The sequence below is a fragment of the Psittacula echo genome (assembly GCF_963264785.1).
Source record: "Psittacula echo genome assembly, chromosome: 2".
NCBI classification, from domain to species: Eukaryota; Metazoa; Chordata; class Aves; order Psittaciformes; family Psittacidae; genus Psittacula; species Psittacula echo.
In genome coordinates this window covers 15,549,935-15,568,266 of record NC_137737.1, presented here as the reverse complement: position 1 = coordinate 15,568,266, position 18,332 = coordinate 15,549,935, and the positions used below count along the sequence as shown (strand labels likewise).

At 42.6% G+C, this 18,332-nt stretch overlaps 1 protein-coding gene across 4 annotated transcripts in view; it reads left to right on the top strand.

Moving 5' to 3' along the window:
• The first annotated feature begins 1,719 nt into the window (after nucleotides 1–1,719).
• The window catches only part of IGF2BP3 (insulin like growth factor 2 mRNA binding protein 3), a 115,823-nt gene continuing 99,210 nt past the window's right edge, over nucleotides 1,720–18,332 (top strand). For all 4 annotated transcript variants that reach the window (XM_080611978.1, XM_080611977.1, XM_080611976.1 and 1 more), the window contains exons 1-2: nucleotides 1,720–2,350; nucleotides 3,610–3,670. In XM_080611978.1, coding sequence (XP_080468104.1) covers nucleotides 2,176–2,350; nucleotides 3,610–3,670 — 236 coding nt within the window. In that variant the 5' untranslated portion in view covers nucleotides 1,720–2,175. The remainder of the gene's footprint in view (nucleotides 2,351–3,609; nucleotides 3,671–18,332) is intronic.

The following is an 18,332-nucleotide window of genomic DNA, read 5'->3' as shown; positions in this document are numbered from 1 at the left end:
CTAAGCCAAGCGCTCGGCTGCACACCACAAAAGGGCCGTATTTCCAACTTACTCCAACATTCCCCCAGCCCCTGGCTCATTCCACAATGGTCCGCGGCTCCAGCCCTCATGGTGAGACATGTCTCCTTGCATCATACCACCACAGGCGAAATCCTCAGCCACTTCCCCCCGCTCCCGGCCCCTGTACCCCCTCCCCAGCCCAGCTGCCGCGGCTGACGGGCCGGAGGCAGACCCTTGTCCCTTCCCCGGCTTCTGAGGAGATTTAAATTCCCCCTCTTTAATTCTATATTTGTCCCAAGTTAGGCACAAAACTATGAAGCGTTCCTCTTTACGACGGATTTCCAGGACATGTGGAAATCCATTCACTGCTCGCTAATAAAAGCATTTAACCATTTTCCATGGATATACCTATTAAAACGTACCGCAAGGAGCCTACCACGGAATAAATGAAACCTTCGGCTAAAGTGCGCTGAATTATTAAACAAAACCTGCTAGATCGCTATATTAAACACAGCGCTGGCTTTCATTTCCGTATCCTTTCTTCATCTTCAGGCAACGTTTTGTTTGCACTGGAAAGACTCCACACCCCCAAACCCCTCCCCCACAAGCCCACCATTGTATCTGTACCAATGTGGAGAATTATGAATGGTTCCTTAGACTGGGCCTGGGGGTGGGGGAGCTGGGGAGGAGGGGGGTCGCCAAATCCCTTTGTGTGCCGTTACCAGCCGGGGGCAACGGTGCCTTCGCGTTTTTCCCCACGCCGTCCACCATTTCCCAGATGGAGCGTGGTCCCCCTGCCCCTCCCCTGGCCGGGCCGCGTCTCCCTCGCCCCAGGACTTTCCCCCCTCCTTCATCATCCCCCTAACTCTCCACCACCCCTTTGTCTTTTTTATTTTTACCCCCCCCCCCCTTCCCCGTTTCTCCTCCTTTCCGTAGGGCTCAGCTCAAGGGGCAATGCGGGCACGTTACCATGTGGGGGTCCTCCGAGGCTGACAGAGACCCCCCGCCCCGCGCGTTCCCCCAGCACGCAGCCGCGGCGGCCGTGCGCGGGAGCGGAGCCCCGCTCTCCCTCCCTCCCCCCACACCGCACCCCCTCTTCGCTTTCCTTCCCCCTCCCCTCTTTCCTCCCCCTCCCCCCCGCCGACCCCCGGTGCCGGGGAGCGGGATCGCCCAGGCACGACCCCGATGAACAATCCCCACCGCCTGGCACGGCGGGGAGGAGCGGAGCGGGGGGGGGGGGGGGGGCGAAGGGGGGGCGGGCATTGCGGTGCCTTTTCCCCTCCCTCCGCGGGCTCACACCCGCTCACTCGGGGGGAGGTGCTCCAGCCTAGCCGTTTTTGGGCGGCGGGGGCGAGCGGAGCGGACTCCCCCGGCGGAAGGGCAGAGGCGGCGCAGACCGGAGCCCACCCAACTCCGGTTTCCCCTTCCCCCGCCCTCCGGCCCTCTCTAAACTTGTCCTGTCCTGTACAGCCTCCCCCCACCCCTTCTCCCCGTCCTTCACCCCGGTCCTCCTCCTTCGTGAGTGTGTGCGCGCCCCATCCACTCGCTAATTGAAGAGCTGGGATTCCTCACGTGAGAAGTTGATTTGTAGTTTGAACACGTGGCTCATTCAAAAAGACGGAATATTCAAGTAATTTTTTTCTCTCTCTCCCTCCTTCCCTCCCCCCTCCCCTTCTCTCTCCCCCCTCTTTTTTACCCAGGGAAGGCGGCGCCTGCATGCACGTAGTGTGACATTTCCATAGTCCGCCTGCTGCTGCCAAAGGGGCTCGGGGGCAAGACAAAAAAAGTAGTTTTTTTTCTCCTTTCCTTTCCCCTCCCCTCCTCCTCCTCCTCTCCTCAGCCCGCCATCCGCGGCCGCGGCGCTGGGTGTTTCCCCCGCGCCCCCCATGCGCCCGGGTAGCACGGCAGGCACTTAGGGCTCCCGTTTGGCAAAGCTTTTTTTTGTCCTTTTTTTTTTTTTTTTTTTTTTTTTTTTTTTACCCCTTGAGAGAGAGAGAGGGAGGGACACAAGCTGCAGATCTGATTTTTTTTTTTTTTCCTCCCCTCCCCTGTCCTCTCTCTCTCTCTCTCTCCTTCCTCCATCGCATTTTGTTTTATTTTTCCCTTCCTCCCCACCTCCTCTCGCAAGACGAGGGTTGCAGCCCGCGGTGCGCGCCTCCCCGAGCCGCCAGGAAGATGAACAAGCTCTACATCGGCAACCTCGGCGAGAACGTCAGCCCCCTCGACCTGGAAAGTCTCTTTAAGGACTCCAAGATCCCCTTCTCGGGCCAGTTCCTGGTGAAGACGGGGTACGCTTTCGTGGACTGCCCCGATGAGAGCTGGGCCATGAAGGCCATCGAGGCACTTTCAGGTGAGCAGCCCCTTCAACTCTCCCCTCCTCTTTCCTGCAGCCCCGACGGCTCCAGCCTCCCGCGCTCCTCCGCGGCCGCGGAGACTGGGCCGCTCCGTCTGTCTCGGGGTGGAGGGTATGGGGGGAAAGGTTGGGGAGGAGGGGTTCCCTCCACCCTACTTTCCAGCCCCCAGGTGAGATGCGAACTGTTGTTTCCCTACCGCGGCCGGGGCCGCTCGGCCTCGCCGAGGAGGCTTTGCGCGGCGGCGGCTGTCCCCGGGAGGGGCCGGCCCGGCGTGGCGGGGAAGCGGGGCCGGGGAGGGGCGGGAGCCCGGACCCGCGGCTCGGCGGTTCCCATGTTTTTCCAAACCCCGCTGCCAGCCCTGCCCGGCCGGGGGCCCTCGCTGCGCGGAGGAAGGGGGATACGAGGGAGTGCAGTGACGGGAAGCAGGCTGCCCTCCGCGGGGCAGTGCTGCACACCCCGCCTTGGGCTCAGGCGGACCCCCCCGCAGCCCCTCGCAGGGGCCGCCTCCCCCAGCAGCGGGCTGGGGTTCCCCGCGGCTTGATGCAGGCCGCAAGGCCGGGGGCGAGCCGCCGAATTGCACTGAACTTGGGATTGGGGGGAGCCCTGCCTGTTTCCCCCGCGCTGCACTGCTATGTATTTCGGTTTCTCTTCGCTGCTCTCACGCACCCATTACCGCCTCCAGCAGCGCGCCGGCTCCTGGCCCCGACATCCTGTTTTTGTGTGCTTAAAAAGAAAGAATTTAAATATATCGAAATATATTTATTTCTCCTCGTGAAGTGGCTTTGCGGAGCTCTGCTGGAAAAGCTTCCCTGGAAAAGATGGGCTCGGGCTGCGATCGGTGCCTCCTTTCGGCTCCCTTCCCGCTCGCTTCCGCGCAGAAATCCGCCCGAAGTTGGAGGCCCGGCGGCGGCAAGAGGGGTGGAGGAGCCCCCGGTCGCCCTCCTCGGGACGGGGCGGCTCGGCGGAGCCGATCCCGGCTCCCGCACACGGCGTTTCGCGCGTCGTTCCGAGCTCGGGGCTGGGGCGGAGGAAAGGGGCCCGCTCGGGGAAGCCCCGGCTCGGTACCGGGCTCTGCCGCCTTTCCAGGGCTGTGCCGGGTCCCCGCTCCGCCGGTGCCTCGGTCGCCGATGAATGGGCTAACGTGTTGCGCTCCCGCTTCCTGCCTTGCACCCCTGCGATCCCGCGCCGGGAGATGGGGACTCGTGGGACGCACAGCCGCGCTTAGCTATTTTCGCCTTTCCGTTTATCTCTGCAGGTAAAGTGGAGCTGCATGGGAAACTCATAGAAGTTGAACATTCAGTCCCTAAAAGACAAAGGTAATTTATTTCTTTTTATACCCCTTCTCTTGCTTTCCCCTTGCTCTCCGTTACCCAGTGAGAAGCACTTTGAAAAATGCTTAGATTTGTGTATCTTTTCCCTGTAGATAAACGGAGTGCTTTCTTAAATCCACAGGCGTGCACTCTCGCTGTCCTAGAGGTTTTCTAGAATCACCCCATGTATTTCTAATGTAGTCTCTTGGCTGGGCAACAGTGGTAGCATTTAATTTATTAGAGGGTGGGGTGGGGGGGAAAAGAAGGGGCATTTTTGTGGGAGAAGCAAGTTAGTATGGGTTGATGGCAAATGATTGTGAAGATTTTAAAATTTAAAGTTCTGTGAGGAGAGTTAAAACCTGTGTATTATGAGGAAATGAAACGTGGTGTTGTGAGCTGTGTAATGGGCAAGAACATCAGCTTTGCTCCAGCAGCAAAATGCATCTTGTAAATATACTGGTATACATATTTTTTTGATCCTGCCATGTTGGAGTCTGCAGCATTTTATAGGCACGTAGTAGAAGTCTCATCTCTATTTGAGAGGATTTTTTCACCACTATTTTGAGCTGGTCTATAGAAGCAGCAGGAGAATGACTTCTTCCCAATAAGGGCAGGATTTATGCATCCTTAATTTCTAAATGTATGTTTAATTTTTGCAAGGCAGTAATTTTGTTGGGCCTCATGTTAAAAAGCAATACTTGCAATAAGGCAGGGTAGTATTTTTATACTGCCTATAGCAATTCAGCCTGCTGCTTTCACAAATATTTAGATTATAGAAAACCTGGCATGCACTAAAGGGTAAAACAAAATAGATCAAACTTTCCACGTGCTTGTTCCTGTACTCCATTATTCAATCTGGGAAGTATGTCTGTCTGTGTAACTTTGTTAGAAGGGGCTTCTACTATTTCAGGGCTAATTTTAAAAGTGTGGTCTTTTTTAAAATAGTTGATTTGAAGAGGTGAATTGGCTGTCTTTATGGGTACTGTATCTTGGTATTTTGGGATTTAGAACTTTAATCACTATTTAGTGTTAAAAGAAAGCTCCTCTTGAGAAAGTGTGGAGGATTTTTGCTCTAGGTAAGTGTGGTGGGAAACTCCTTCCTGGACCAATTTATACCATGTTAATCTATGTGATGCTATTTATTTGATACTTTTAATTGGAAATTAATGTGCTGTATGTGCTCTTATTTAATATGCAAGGTATATTGCTCTGATTTTTTACAGTACCCTATATTTCAGACCCTTATATAAATTCAGACCCTATATAAAAATACTGTTGTAGGTGGAATATATTTTTAGATTTAAGAATAAAACTCCATGGGGCATATAAGAATTGGCAATTTCTTATTAGTCTCTGTAATAAGTATGACAATAAATTTATCTTAAGCTTACACAAGTAGTATTCTATTTATGATGTTGAAAACAAATTAATTTTACTCATATAAAGGTAAATTTAAAATCATTGCTGACTCCCCCCAACTTTTACATATGCATATATATATATATGTCTTCATTTAATGTGTTTAGAAGTATTTTCCTGTCCTGTCAGCTGAAATGGTGTAAAAGACCATTCTTCATGCTGGGTAGCATATCTCCTTATTTGTCTGTGGATAACAGTTATCAGAAACATGCATTTGTCTGTAACTTGTTGAAAAGAATTCTGCCCTGAACTTAAGCACTTTCCTAGGCAGGAGTTGCCTACATATGGGCACATTTTAAAAATCATAGATGTAATTATATCAGCATACCCCTATCGCTTTTCCCAAAGCCTTTATTTGTTAAAACACTGCTTCATTGTGCAGTATCATGTTGGAATGCATTAGATAGAGTTCAGATTTATACTGCTGTTTAACAGAAAATTAAATTGCATTTCTCATAACTGCACTTCCTTCCTCTTTGTTTCCGCTCCCCCTCTCCCAAAATCAAATATAGAAAACCACTTAAAATTCATTCAGTGGCCTCCATATGTAAAAGTGACTCTCTCATTCCTTTCATAGATGTGATACTTTTCTGTTGTCTTGTTTTTTGGCTTCATTTTATTTTGGGGAGGGGGGAGTGGTGTCAAAAAGTTGAAGTTTTTTTGTCCTGTCTGTATAACATTGTTTGCTGGGCGTGTATTTAGAGTTGGTTGGTAACAGTTTGCAAATGTTGAGTATTTTGGTGAAAGTGGTTATTAAGGTGCTTCTAAAGTAACTTAGTTGAAGTCTTTGTATCCCTTTGCACCAGGGGAAAGGTGTAGCTAGGGGTGTGGGGGGGTATTGCTCATGAGGCCCACCCAGAGTGATTGCGCACTGCAGGGCCAGGAAGTGCTTCCCATGGAGCCCTGTGCACTCAATGTGTGAGACACGGGCAGAGACGTGATGCCATTAGTAAAGCAAAAGTGAGTGCGTCAAGTCTGTCTTTCAGCATGAGCACACGATTAATAGTTTGGTCAACTTATTACTTCATAGGAGCAAAAGTTGTTGTGTAGCACGCTGAAATTATTCAATACATTGTATTGACCTCTGCTGCTGTGAGGCTGCTTCATGGAGAGTCCCAGCTTCCCTCCTTGCAACCTCCTTAAATAGGTTTTTTATATATATAAATCCATACATTTATATATAGATATATTATTTTTCTGTTAGTGGAGTGTGTATGTTGTAGCTCACAAAGCTAGTTTGTGAGTATCATCCTCCAGAGGCTACTGAGGTACATGGGAGGAGGAAAGGGTGAGGGTTTGGTAATCCATATCCTTGTCACAGAAAGGAAGGTCAAGAAGTGGTGTCAGCTAGGGTTGCCATAAAGTTGAGCTGAATCCAGAAGATGGTGGAGTGTGCCTAGCTTGTTACTCAGGCTGAAATACTTAGGCCCAGTAGTCACTGCATTCCAGCCCTTGCTGGATCTTCAGATGTGAAGTGGGCACACCCAGGTTTGCAAAATTACCTTCCTACCTGCTGTGGAAGGAAGGAAAGAGCTGTGTGTGTGGCTTTCTCCCTCCCCTCCCCCTTGGAAGCATTTGAAAACAGACAAGGGGATATGCTGTGGTTGAAAGAAGGGGCCTGGTCAAGGTTTCCTTGATGGAAGGGTGGAGAATTATTTTGGGGGAGGTGCAAAGTATTTAATAAGCTCGGAGTAGATTCCTGACTTACTATTGAAATCTCAAGGGAATGCCAAAGGAATGCAGTGTTCAGACCCCTCGGTGTGGAGGAAAGCTATTAGAATATTTAAAGGTTTAGGTCACTTTATGCAAAAGTTGGGGAAGGCATTGTGATAATTCTGCTGCTAGTCATGCTCTGCAAGAGAAGGCAGGGCACTGTTAGTGACAATCTTCGCTGCTTAGATTGGTTTTCTTCTCGCAGAGCAGCAATGCAGGAGGTGGACAGTGGCAGCCCATAGTGGATGTGCACCCTTGCCCATGGAACTTGTGGTGCAAGGCTTTGGATACTATCTTGCTGCAATCCAAGAGCAGCTGGTATCTCACAAGGTGATGTAGCTGCAATCTGATTATTCAAATGGTCCTGATGTCACTTGTGTGTGATGAGGGGGCAGGGCAGGTGCTAACTCTAACTCTGGGCACCTGTGGGTGTGCCTGGTGTAGCCTCCTGGCCCTATCTCCCCTCTCCCCAAGGGCTTCCCACCTGGACATGGTCTACCATGCCTGCTCCATGGCCTTCAGGTGCCCAAAATACTCATGACACCTCAACTGTAGTAACGATGAGGTGGTTTTCCAATTAGAAGGTTAATTTTTTTTCCTCCCCTACCTTGAGGGCTCTTTATTGAGAAAATACATATGCTATGTTTTGTTTTGGGGATTTGTTTGGAAGAGGAGCAGAAAAGGGTAGCAAAGGTGCACCTAGTCAGTAATGCTGTCTCTTTATCAGCTGTGCTATGGGGAGTGCAATGACCTAACAGCTGAGCTTCACCTTTAATGCTGAAGTATCTCAAGGCTGATTTTAGGAAAACAAGCCCAGAATCCCTCACGCAATCACCTCTCTTCCATGGCTGTTGGATAGGCATCGGATTGTGCTGCTGACTTTCAGTATAATGAGGGTTCATATCTTGTGCACACAAGGCAGTGGGAAATGTCATTGTGAGGCTGAAGTATGTGTCGTGGCTACAATGGCCACAGTTATTAAAAAAATTAATTTAGTGGCATTGATTTTTAGTTTTACTTCTGTAAATATCAAGCAGGGAGAAACATGCTGAATGTAAGAAGATAGGATAAAAAAATGTGTCATTTGTAGGCCATATTGGTGCTCTTTGCTGCAGAAAGAGGTGGAGGACCATGCCTGGGCCCAAACTAGAATGTTTTTGAGAGTGAAGAGCCAGACTTTCTGCATAGTGATTTTGGGTTCTTATTTTCTGTTTCCACATGTAATTTTGCAGATGTGAACAGAAAATTAGTGTGTATATATATATATTTGTTTGTTTGTTTGTTTAAACCTTTGAAAGCTTACAATAAGAATGGAAACAAACCTGGATAGTTGCAATTCCTACATGGACAACAAGTCAGTATGGCAACAATAAATAATTCTTTGCTAACTGTGTTAAGTGTTACGTTGTTGGATGTTTAATTTTTAAGACTCCTCACACTGATCATTAAGAATAGTAATTAAAAAAATCCCTTCTTGTTGCAGTATTTAAAGATAAGCTGGAGTACATGAGAGAGCTCTCTAAATGCGTGTCCTGACAGGTTGGTTCTGCTCTCCCTTTGCTACTGCCCAATTAGGTACCATTATAGAAGGTACCTTGAGAACATACTTGCAGCAGATCTTAAATTGTGCATGGATACAGTAAATTCTGAAGAGGTGGAATATAAAAATAAATTTTTGGAAGTGTCATTTGAGGGTAGCAAAAAATAATCTGGAAACATTTACATTTTCTAATTTCTCCCTTGCTTTCACCCCTCCTCATGGGGTAATAACAAGCTCAGCATTTTGAGACCTTGAAGGTGGTATTTTTGTGAAATGGGGCTGTGCTCATTTCAGTTGCTGTTTTAAGTACAGAGCATAGGACTTTGCAGTGCTGGAGTACTTTTAAGGCTTCTGGTTAGCAACTGCATGGACTTCACATGCTTAGTTTTGACCCCAAACAATCTTAAATGGCCTGGGATTTACCTACCTAGCAGTAAATGTGAAGCTTCCCATAATGGCCATGAGATGCACCCAGGCAGAATTAAAATACACCTAACACTTAACCACAGACACAGGGTTAGCCCTTCAGGGAACCTCGCAAAAAAGACTCTTTGCTCCTTAAACCTGCTCTTCTCCTTAATGTCATTTTAGTTTTTAGTATTTTATCCTCTTGGGATTTTGGTAATAAATACGTAGTGCCAGGGAGCACAGTTGAAGACACTTTTGTGGTGATTTTGTCCTTGCATGAGTCCAGGGAGACAGGCACAAGGCAACATTGCTGTGGGGTTTGGTGTTTTTTTTTTTTTTTTTCTTATAATTTCAGAGTCAAATTTATTATTGGAATTTGATTATTTGGCATCAGTAAATAGACGGAGGTGGATACAAAAATTAAATGCTAAAAGATCCAAGTATAACTTCTTATGTTTTATAGAGGGAGAGGGGAAGGTGCAAAAGTTTGAATAGGATTGATATATTTACGAATATTGAGGTGTTTTGTGTAGTTCCAGAGCGCTTCAGTATGCTTCAATATGATTCTCTTTTTAATGTGCGTTCTCTCATTTTGTTTTCATATGCAAAATGTTTATCTGCACATCAGTCCAATTTATCTCAAATGATGCAGAGGATAGAATTATATGTTGAGTTATATGCTAATTACTGTTGAAAACTAAGAAAACCATAAGTTTTCCTTATTTCATCCGGAAATGCGACATTGTCATCAGAAATACTTGTGCATTATTTTATAGTTTTAGTCTGAGGCTTCCATCATTTTTTTTTACCCTGAGCATGTCAAGTGTATGTCTTTCCATCCTGCATCTTTGCTGTCTTACGAGTATTACATTTACAGTCCAAATAAAGAAAATGCTGAATGTGTCATCTAAGAATCTCCTCATATGCCCAGGTCTGGGTTTTGCTGGGGAGATCAGTAAGCCCACTGCTTATTGGTGTTACTCAGCCTCTCTGGCCCCATTTATCCGTGTGGGTATTTCAGTGGCAGTTGTTCCTTCTCATCAACTCAAATAAGTAATTTGGCTTTGAAAGTTTCTGTATAGAAGCACAAGGTTCTGTGTGTTTGGGCACTTTTTAGGTAATGAAGGAAAAATTCTCTCCTAGTTTTGTTTCTTTCCAGATCTGCAATATTGGTTTGTGAGCGTATATTGAAGGATGCATACATTTAACCAAGAAGAAAACCTTCATGTCTGTAGTTGGATGCTTAGCAAATAGTGTATTACGAGAGTCAATATTATGGTAAATGTTAAAATACTCTATGTGTAATGGCAATAAGAGTGGGGCTGGAAAAGGTGGTGTTTTCCATTTTTTTTTCTGTAATTTTTTTTTCTGTAAGTGCATTGGAATTTTGAAATGGAAAATTATATTAAATTAATTATACTAAATTATGTTAAATTAATGTTATTTTGCTGAAGTGTATTATCACAGCAGCTGGCACAAGAGAAACCTATAGTATAAAAGCTATCTTCTGTGCAATGTAACCTTAGCAGTAATGTGCCTCTCCTATTGTCTGCATTTTCATGTTGCAATGGAATTAACATCAACTAAACCCATCCTTTTGCAAATCTGGATGAAAAACTGCCTCTAAAAGGTAAAATGAGGCATTTGGTGTTTCTAGTAAAGTTAAAATTTGGGTAGGAGTGGACATAACAATGTGCCAGAGAGTCTGACTCTTCTTGGGTATGTGACTAAGTATTGAACAAAACTGTTTTGAAATGAAAGGTCTTCAGCTGGGAAGGGCCTTACTCCATTTTAATTTTGGGGAGTATCTTGATAATTTTGTGGCTGTAGTCTGGTGAGAAATAGTGGAGGGAGTGTTTTAAAGAGAATGTGTGTATATGTGAGTCTGTGTGTATACATATATATATATATATACACACACATGCATTTTAAAATATTATGTTACCATAAAAATAATTTGTAGTTTAAGAAAAGACCAGCTAAAAATATCTGGAGAATTTATAAAAATAGAAAGGTTGGTGGTTTTTTTGCTGGTACTAATACACTTGAATATAACCAGGGCTGAATGTTCACTTCTGAAAGATTAACTTTCATGCTTAGCTGAACTTTAGGAACGCCATTTTAAAATACATAGTCTACGCCATGTGTCCAATGCAATTTTCCCCTTTGAAAATAGCAGTGCTTTATTGGTTTTTGGTAAATAATTTTTATTTTCTAATGCTAAACGTACAGGTCCTTTAGGTTTTTCCTCAAAAATGGATCTTACTTGAACTTAATGGAGCTTTAAATATTGTAGTGCAGAAATCAAAATTCCTGATAGAGGGAACTCGAGTCTGTGAACAAAAATTTCTGCTGGAGAAGGAAAAAAAAATCATCTTAAGTTATTAGTTGGGTTCACAAACATTTATTTTCCTGAAACCTGATGTTAAATAGTGGTTAGGGATGAAGTAAAAACCTTATTGTGTTTGGGTTATTGGGAATTACCTGTTAAATATCTAGCAGGCAGAGGTCAAGATGGGATTCTAGTTTTCTAGGAATAAGCAGGGCAGGAGGGCTAGCCATGAAAAGGAGGGGGTTAAAAACAAACCCAGCCTCGACTGAGTTGTACTATGCAGTCACTTCACACAGCTTTCATCCTGGGGCCCGACCCTGTCAGCTCTTTGCCCCTTCTCCCCTGCCCTCGGAAGAAGTCCTTGGTGTGCTGAGGGGAGGCTCCTGGGAAACAGAGTTTGCAGAACTGCTCTACCTTAGACAGAGAAAATGCATGTATCGATGGATAAAGGCAAAAGATAAAAGGGATTTTTCTTTAAAAACCCAGTATTTTTAAGAACAGATCAGTAGGAAATCTATTTTCAGTGACAGAGTGGATTATTTGATTTATACATGTAGGGGAGGTTCTCTATGTGATGATGGCTTCCTGGTTATCATGGGAGAGTTCATTTTTTTTTCTTCTCATGTCTTAAAGTAAAAATTTCAAAACGAAATCTCTTTAGTACTTGAAAAACATAATCAGATGTAATCTGTAGGATGTTTGAGGAATTTAGGTAGCAGTTTAATCCAAGATGATAGATTATACCTATAATGTAAACCATGTCTTACTTTTCTCCTAATATGAATTAGAATTCTGATAAACACGCTTTATATGCTTTTCCAGTGAAAATTTTGTGGCAACCTTAAGCAGGTAATGGTTGGGGAAAAAATGTGAAATGTATTACTTTGTGTCTTGGAATATTTTGAAATAATATTTTAAATGAGTTTACTAATTGTATACCAGTGTGCACAGGTTTGCCTCGCCAGCGAGGCACTCGTCTATTACAGATGTGTACTGCTGTGCTCTAAAGATCACAGAGGTCTTTCCTACCAAGGGAACTGAATCCCTAAATGAACCACATCTTTCTTTGTGGAAAACTCTGGTGTGTAGAGGGAACTTTTCACCAGGGTCAAGTGAGAGGGATTTGGTACTAAGTGTCTTTCAGTGGTATTGGTCACAGTGGGAGCTGGTGTTGATCAGCAACAACAGTTTTTATACCAGGAGCTTTGTGTTAGTAGAAGTTTGGTTATTTAAGTAAGCTCTAGGTGGTGGTGGGCGGCAGTGTAACAGAGCTAAAAACTGCCTTTGCCAACTGGGAGGTACTCCTTTTGACTGTAACTGAAGTGCTGGAGTATCTCAATACTTGTTACCTGATTGTATGAACTCTGCATCTGCACAGAAATTTTTAGTGTAGGATCCTTTTAAGAAATGTGCAATTTCCAAGGATGATGGGTGTTCAAAGCTGTCTACAAGTTCAGGCTTTCTTTCAATTTCAAATATGTACTAAGACATGGTAAACATGTAGTTTAACATGTAGTCTTGTAGATTTAGTAACACTTAATGAAAGAATTGGAGGATCCTGGGTATAGCACAGGTATTTAAGCTGTTTCTAGTAACCTGCGCAAAACACAGGAGAAATGGACAGTTCCTAAAGTCAAAGCAGAAACTTTTTTTTAGACTGCTCTGTAGTCATCACTAGATTTCTCTTCAGAATTTAACGCTGGTGCTCAGTAGCAGTGGTGTAAGATCTTACACTGCTAACACTGTTTCATTCAAAGATGCACCAGAATGCTCATTCTATTAAACTATTTTTCTTAAAAAAACCCAAAAAAACCCACCCCAAAAACCCCAACACCCCACGCTAAGTTCTGATCATCAGAATGTAGGTCACCCTTTATTTCTGAAATACAAAGTTTGTTTCTTAGTGATGGTTTGCAAATGATGAAGTCCCGTTCTATTTGTTACCTTGCTTTGGGTTGCTGCTTGTTTTGTGTGCCTTAACAATGTGTTTGGATAGAATGAGTTATACACCTCTCTAGAAGTTTTCATTTTCTGTTATGCAGCTGAGAGGGAATTCTTCATAATAATGCGGTTTCTAGCCCTCCTACCTTGGCTGCTTTCTTAAACAAGAAGTGATTGTTGACATGTAAATATACCTGAAATTCTGCATTTGACATATGACTGTAAACTTTTGCTGAAGGTTGTGGTGTACACACCTTTGTACAACTGGGCTTGGTGACAGTTGTTAAATTAAACTCAAATCATGAGCAAAAATCATATTTTCAGGTACGTAGCATATGTTTATCCCATATAAAGTTGAAGTTGCTCATCGCTCCTTGGAAGTAATCTTGGGAAAAGATTTAGAAGATTTATCATTATGATTTATAGAGCCCAACAAGCTTTTAGATGGAGCTAATGATTGCTTTAGCTTTGTGTTTGACTAGCAATTTTGTGATTTTACTGAAGCATTTACTGTCTGTGATTGACTTTTGCCTGCCTCTGTGGCAAATAATAAGCTTATGTACGTTGCTTTTCTTCCTGGCCCTTTTGCTCACATCACCTGATCCACACAGTTCACTTATTGTGACTGTTGCTGGTTTTGCATACGTTTAAGTTCAGCATCTTAACATGAAAATGCTACTTCTGAATGCATGAACGACAGTACAGATCCAGCATCGCACGTGTGGTTACGTCAGTCTCCCGCTGTATAGCAGTGCTGTGTTGTGTACTGCAGCCCTTCAAAATGGCTTTTCAAATGTAAGTTTAAGCTGTCTTAACTTTTTAGCTATAGAGTGTTGGTGGAAATCATACATGGGTCTGTATTACAGAAAACCACCCTTTGACATAGCCCTGACTTGTGTCACTGGGTGTATCATTCTGGGTAGTACCCTTTAAGGGGAAAAAAAAAAGAGGGGGGGGTGTGGGAATAAAGAAGGGAAAAAAAGGCAAGGCATGGAAAAGTATGGCCAAAACTTAGTCATGTTTCATCATGATGAAGTCCTGCATGTTCCTGAGGGTGAAATGGCATCTGAGAAGTGGCAGTCTTCTGGAGATGGCAGTGGTGCATGTCTGACGTGATAGGACTTGGGCTCAACAAGGAGAACTTTGTGTGGATTTGGGGGGCTGAGCAGGTGCCTTGACCTGTTTCTTTTCCCTCTAACATCCAGCTTTGTGAACTTTCCTTGCACTTTGTGGATAACGTGCATGTGGTCGTGAACTATTAAAGCATGTCTTTGAGGTTTGGGGGAGGAGAGGGAGGGAGGGAGCTATTGCTTTGTCATGAGGCTTTTGGTAGCTCCGGTTCTAGTTGTTACTGGTAGTTGTCTCTTACTGTGTAGTACAATACTAGGCATGAAGCTGGTGCCAGCAAGGTTTGAAATGAAACAAAATTTTGGGGAGTGATGGTGGGGGAGACGAATGAAGATGACATACAAACAGTAGCGTTGGCAGAAAAAGATCAGTAACCCCTAAGGAAGGACGATTTCTTTCTGCAGTTGAATATTTATCTTGTAACATCATAGTCTTCCTTATGCTGTTTTATTTTATATTTTTTTTTTGTAATTTTGTATTTTTAGCTTTTTCCCCACTCTTTCTTCCTTTAAAATGTTGTTCTTAAATCCTCAATTGTTGGACATATCTGTATGCAGCCAAATTTCAAAGCTTTGAAAGGCATATTTATGTGAAGCTACGCTTTTGGGTAAAACCAGCTTGATCTACTAGTGGGGGCAAGTACCACCTAATTTAGGTATCTCTGTTAATAAATCAGTATTGTATGATTGTAAAAATGAGAAAGTAATTACTGCCTTGGTGTTATAATAAGCTTGCACATCTGTATGCACACTAAATATGAAGTAATTAACTGCTAAATAATTTATTAAACTTGGTCAAAATTATCATCATCATTCACATGAACTTTGTTCGTAATTTTGATTTAAATATTTAGCAAATTCTATGCCTTTGGAAACTACAAGTTACCAAATGAAAGTAACCTTGACATTAATGATTAACTTGTAACTTACACTTATGAATTAACCGGTTTTCTGTTAGTTTAAAACTGATCTTAATTTACAGTTTTGCTCAGTTTAATTCTAAGTGAACTAAAATAGTGTAAATGCTACTCTGCGTAAAGAGTGCAGTTTCTCAGTGCAGAAATGTGAACTATTTTTCTGTTCTCTGATCTTAACAGTATTTAAATCTATAGTGACAGTGAAAAAGTCAATGTTTGCTGTGATCATCTTTAAAACATGCACTATCTTCTATGTTTTCTGTGGAAAAGGAAATGAAAAATGGAGTTATTTAAAAGGTGATAGTGGCTATCTTATAATTGCTTTATATGTTATTTCTTAAAGTCATGGCAGTTCTTTTACAGGATTATGAAAGTGGGGAAATTATTCAATATTAACTGTAAAGGTTTATTAAAGAAAATATTCTTATACCCCTTATACAAGGGATTTTCAACATAACTTGCCTTTGAAAGAAATTGTAAAATTGAAATGTTTCATAATTTAGAACTTGTGAACAACTGAATTTTAGTTGTTGACTTTTCCGGTTTAGCAGAATGAAACGATGCTCTAAGGCTTTCACTAAAGTCTGGTCTGGAAGCTCAGGAATTACTTTCATAAATTGTATTAAGTAAGCCAGGGTATGCCAGTCAAAGCTGCTATGGCAAAGCATGGATGTTTGTTTCAGTAATTGATAAAAATGAAGTTTAATGGAAGATAAAACTGACAATATTTCTATTAAGTAAATATAAAATATTGCAAAAGACTCTTTATGTGATGCTTTAACTATGCTGGTACAAAATGTTTACTGTGAATGTGGATTTACTAGTGTAGATGTACTTACCCAGAGCAAAATTATTGCCCTATAAAGAAAGGGAGAAAATAAGCTTTGTAGACAATAGAAAGCTTGGCATGGTTGTTATTACTTTATAAACTTCTTAAAACATGTTAAACCTTTTCCAGTAACTTGTCTTTAGATCAAAACTTAATGTAGAAAATATTGTGTATGTGTCCAAAGTGTGTAATTATTTAGCTCTGTGTCCCAGCTGAAAGAGGTGCATTCTACACTTTGAGGGGATAAAATTATTTGAGGGGGGAGTAAGCAGTTTTTCTGAATAACTTGTAACTTTTTGCTGTAAGTACAGCTATGAAATTTTATTTGGTGCTGTTCTGTCCACACAATTTCTGTGTAGCTGAATAGGTTTTCATTTCTTGGGGAGAACTCTTCAGAGAAAATTACTTAAAAGAAATGGCAATGCCTGATTTGTTTCTCTTTGCAAGTAATTTAAGTATAGAAAAAAAAAAATGGCTTTTTAAATTCTGTATTTGATGACATTCAGCATAAAAGTGAAAAAGCCAAACAGAAGAGTGGTCACTTTCTATGACTTTTGGGTTTTGACAGGGCAAGAGGAAGGAAGGAAAATTATTTGGTGGTGATACTGCAAAACCCACGTGGTAGGGGTGTTATGTCTTGTCTGCTTTAAGTCACCTAATCAGTTTAAGACCATGTGGAATTACCCTTAGTGAGGGCCAGCACTTGCGTGCTATTTCTTCTTCTTGGTATTCAATTAGTTTAACAAAGTGTACTAGTAAAATAATTACTAGAGCATCAAAGAGAATTGGTATCTGTGCGGTGTCTTAGCGATCATGTGCATCAATTTAGACTTGAAAAAATTCCTTGTGTTTTTTCTTTAATCTTGTGTCAATAAGGTTTTCTGTACAAAATCCTTTGAGATGGATGAACTTATTTTAAAGCAAGAAAAGGAGGAAATATATGGTAAATTTGACATTTCTTCTGTTGTAAAACTGGCGAAGTGTTCTACTCTATTCCAATTTGTGTGGTCTTCGAAGGTTTTAAAGAAGGTATTTATCTTGCCAGTATTTTTTAAACTCTTGGTTTGTTTTGAGCTTGAAGGGTGGAAAGTAGTAGAGGAAATAGATTCTTTTTAAAAATTGTTATTTAAAAACCCTTTAGCCATGGGAGCAGGTTACCTGCAGGTCTTCATTAGGCTTTGCCGGAATATCAGGTGATGAGCACAGTGTACCTTTTAAATGCCTAATTATCATGTCAGTATAAAGCTGTCCTCTTAAAAAGTTGAGTAATACATGTATTTGTGAAAAAAAAAAAAGTAAAACAAATAGAAGTTTTGGCCAGGATGAATGCAGAGTGAAAGACGTGCATGCATGTGCATGCACACAGACACACACATGCACTGCATTCTCTAAGAGTGGTTTTAAACACTGGAAAAGCATGAAATGTGTGGCTGTATTTTTGAAAGTGCTGATTTACTTTGTGCTGGTTAAGTGTGCTTTTAGTTTATTTTGTTCTTGTAAGCACTAAGTCTTTATTCATACATACCTTTATATAGACAGTTGCCGAAGTGGTTTGCCCCTGTTAATATCCTTTTATATCATAAAAGAGATTTGAAAATGCTAGCAAGCCTGCCTGTTAGCTGAAGTTTACATATGTACTTAAAATCAGACTAAGCAGGATTTTTCACTAATTCTAGTTATAGCACGTAAGCTTTTTGAAGTTAGATAGTGCTTTCCGCATCATGAGCATTTCAGTGTGGTTCCATTTCCCAGACCCCTCAGGAATCCTTGCTTACTGAGATTGTTTTAGGAACTGGACACTAATTTGTGCCTTTTTTTGGTGAAGCTGCCTATGAAAGGCAGCAAAGAGGTTTTGTTTTTAAAAATCTGTGTGTGGGGTGAAGCAGCAAGGCAGCAGAGAAGTATGCACTGGGATGAGTCCCTAAACTACCCTAACGCTGTGATCAGTTTAAGCTCTAAAGTAGCTTGTTCTCAACCTGAAAGGTTTAAATCGGGTGTTAAATAGCAAAAAAGTAGCAAATAGAGGTTTCCTGCTCTCTAAGCCTATGTAACAGAGGTCTCCCAGTCGTGTGGTTTAAGTGCATAGGTGGAGGAACTCCTGTTATTTTACTTCAAGCCTTATTTTGCTGACCCTCTACCCTCCAAACCAGAACTGAATTTAACTGGTTAATCAGGAGCATTCAGTGAACTTAAACTGAGTATAATCAACTTTAGTTTCACTTAAACCTGACCTGAGAGAGACTAAAATGGGTCAGACTCCCTGTTGATATCTGTGGCATAAGGAATCTGGAAAGCATTTCCGATGTTCTCTGCAAACAAGGCTCATGGTTGAAAGAGTTGGTCTCAACAGCATGGTGGCCACTGAGTTAGTCAATGAATGCTGCTAATTTTGTTTAGATATTTCAATCTGAGATTTAAATGCTTCAGTTTGAGAAGGGTAAA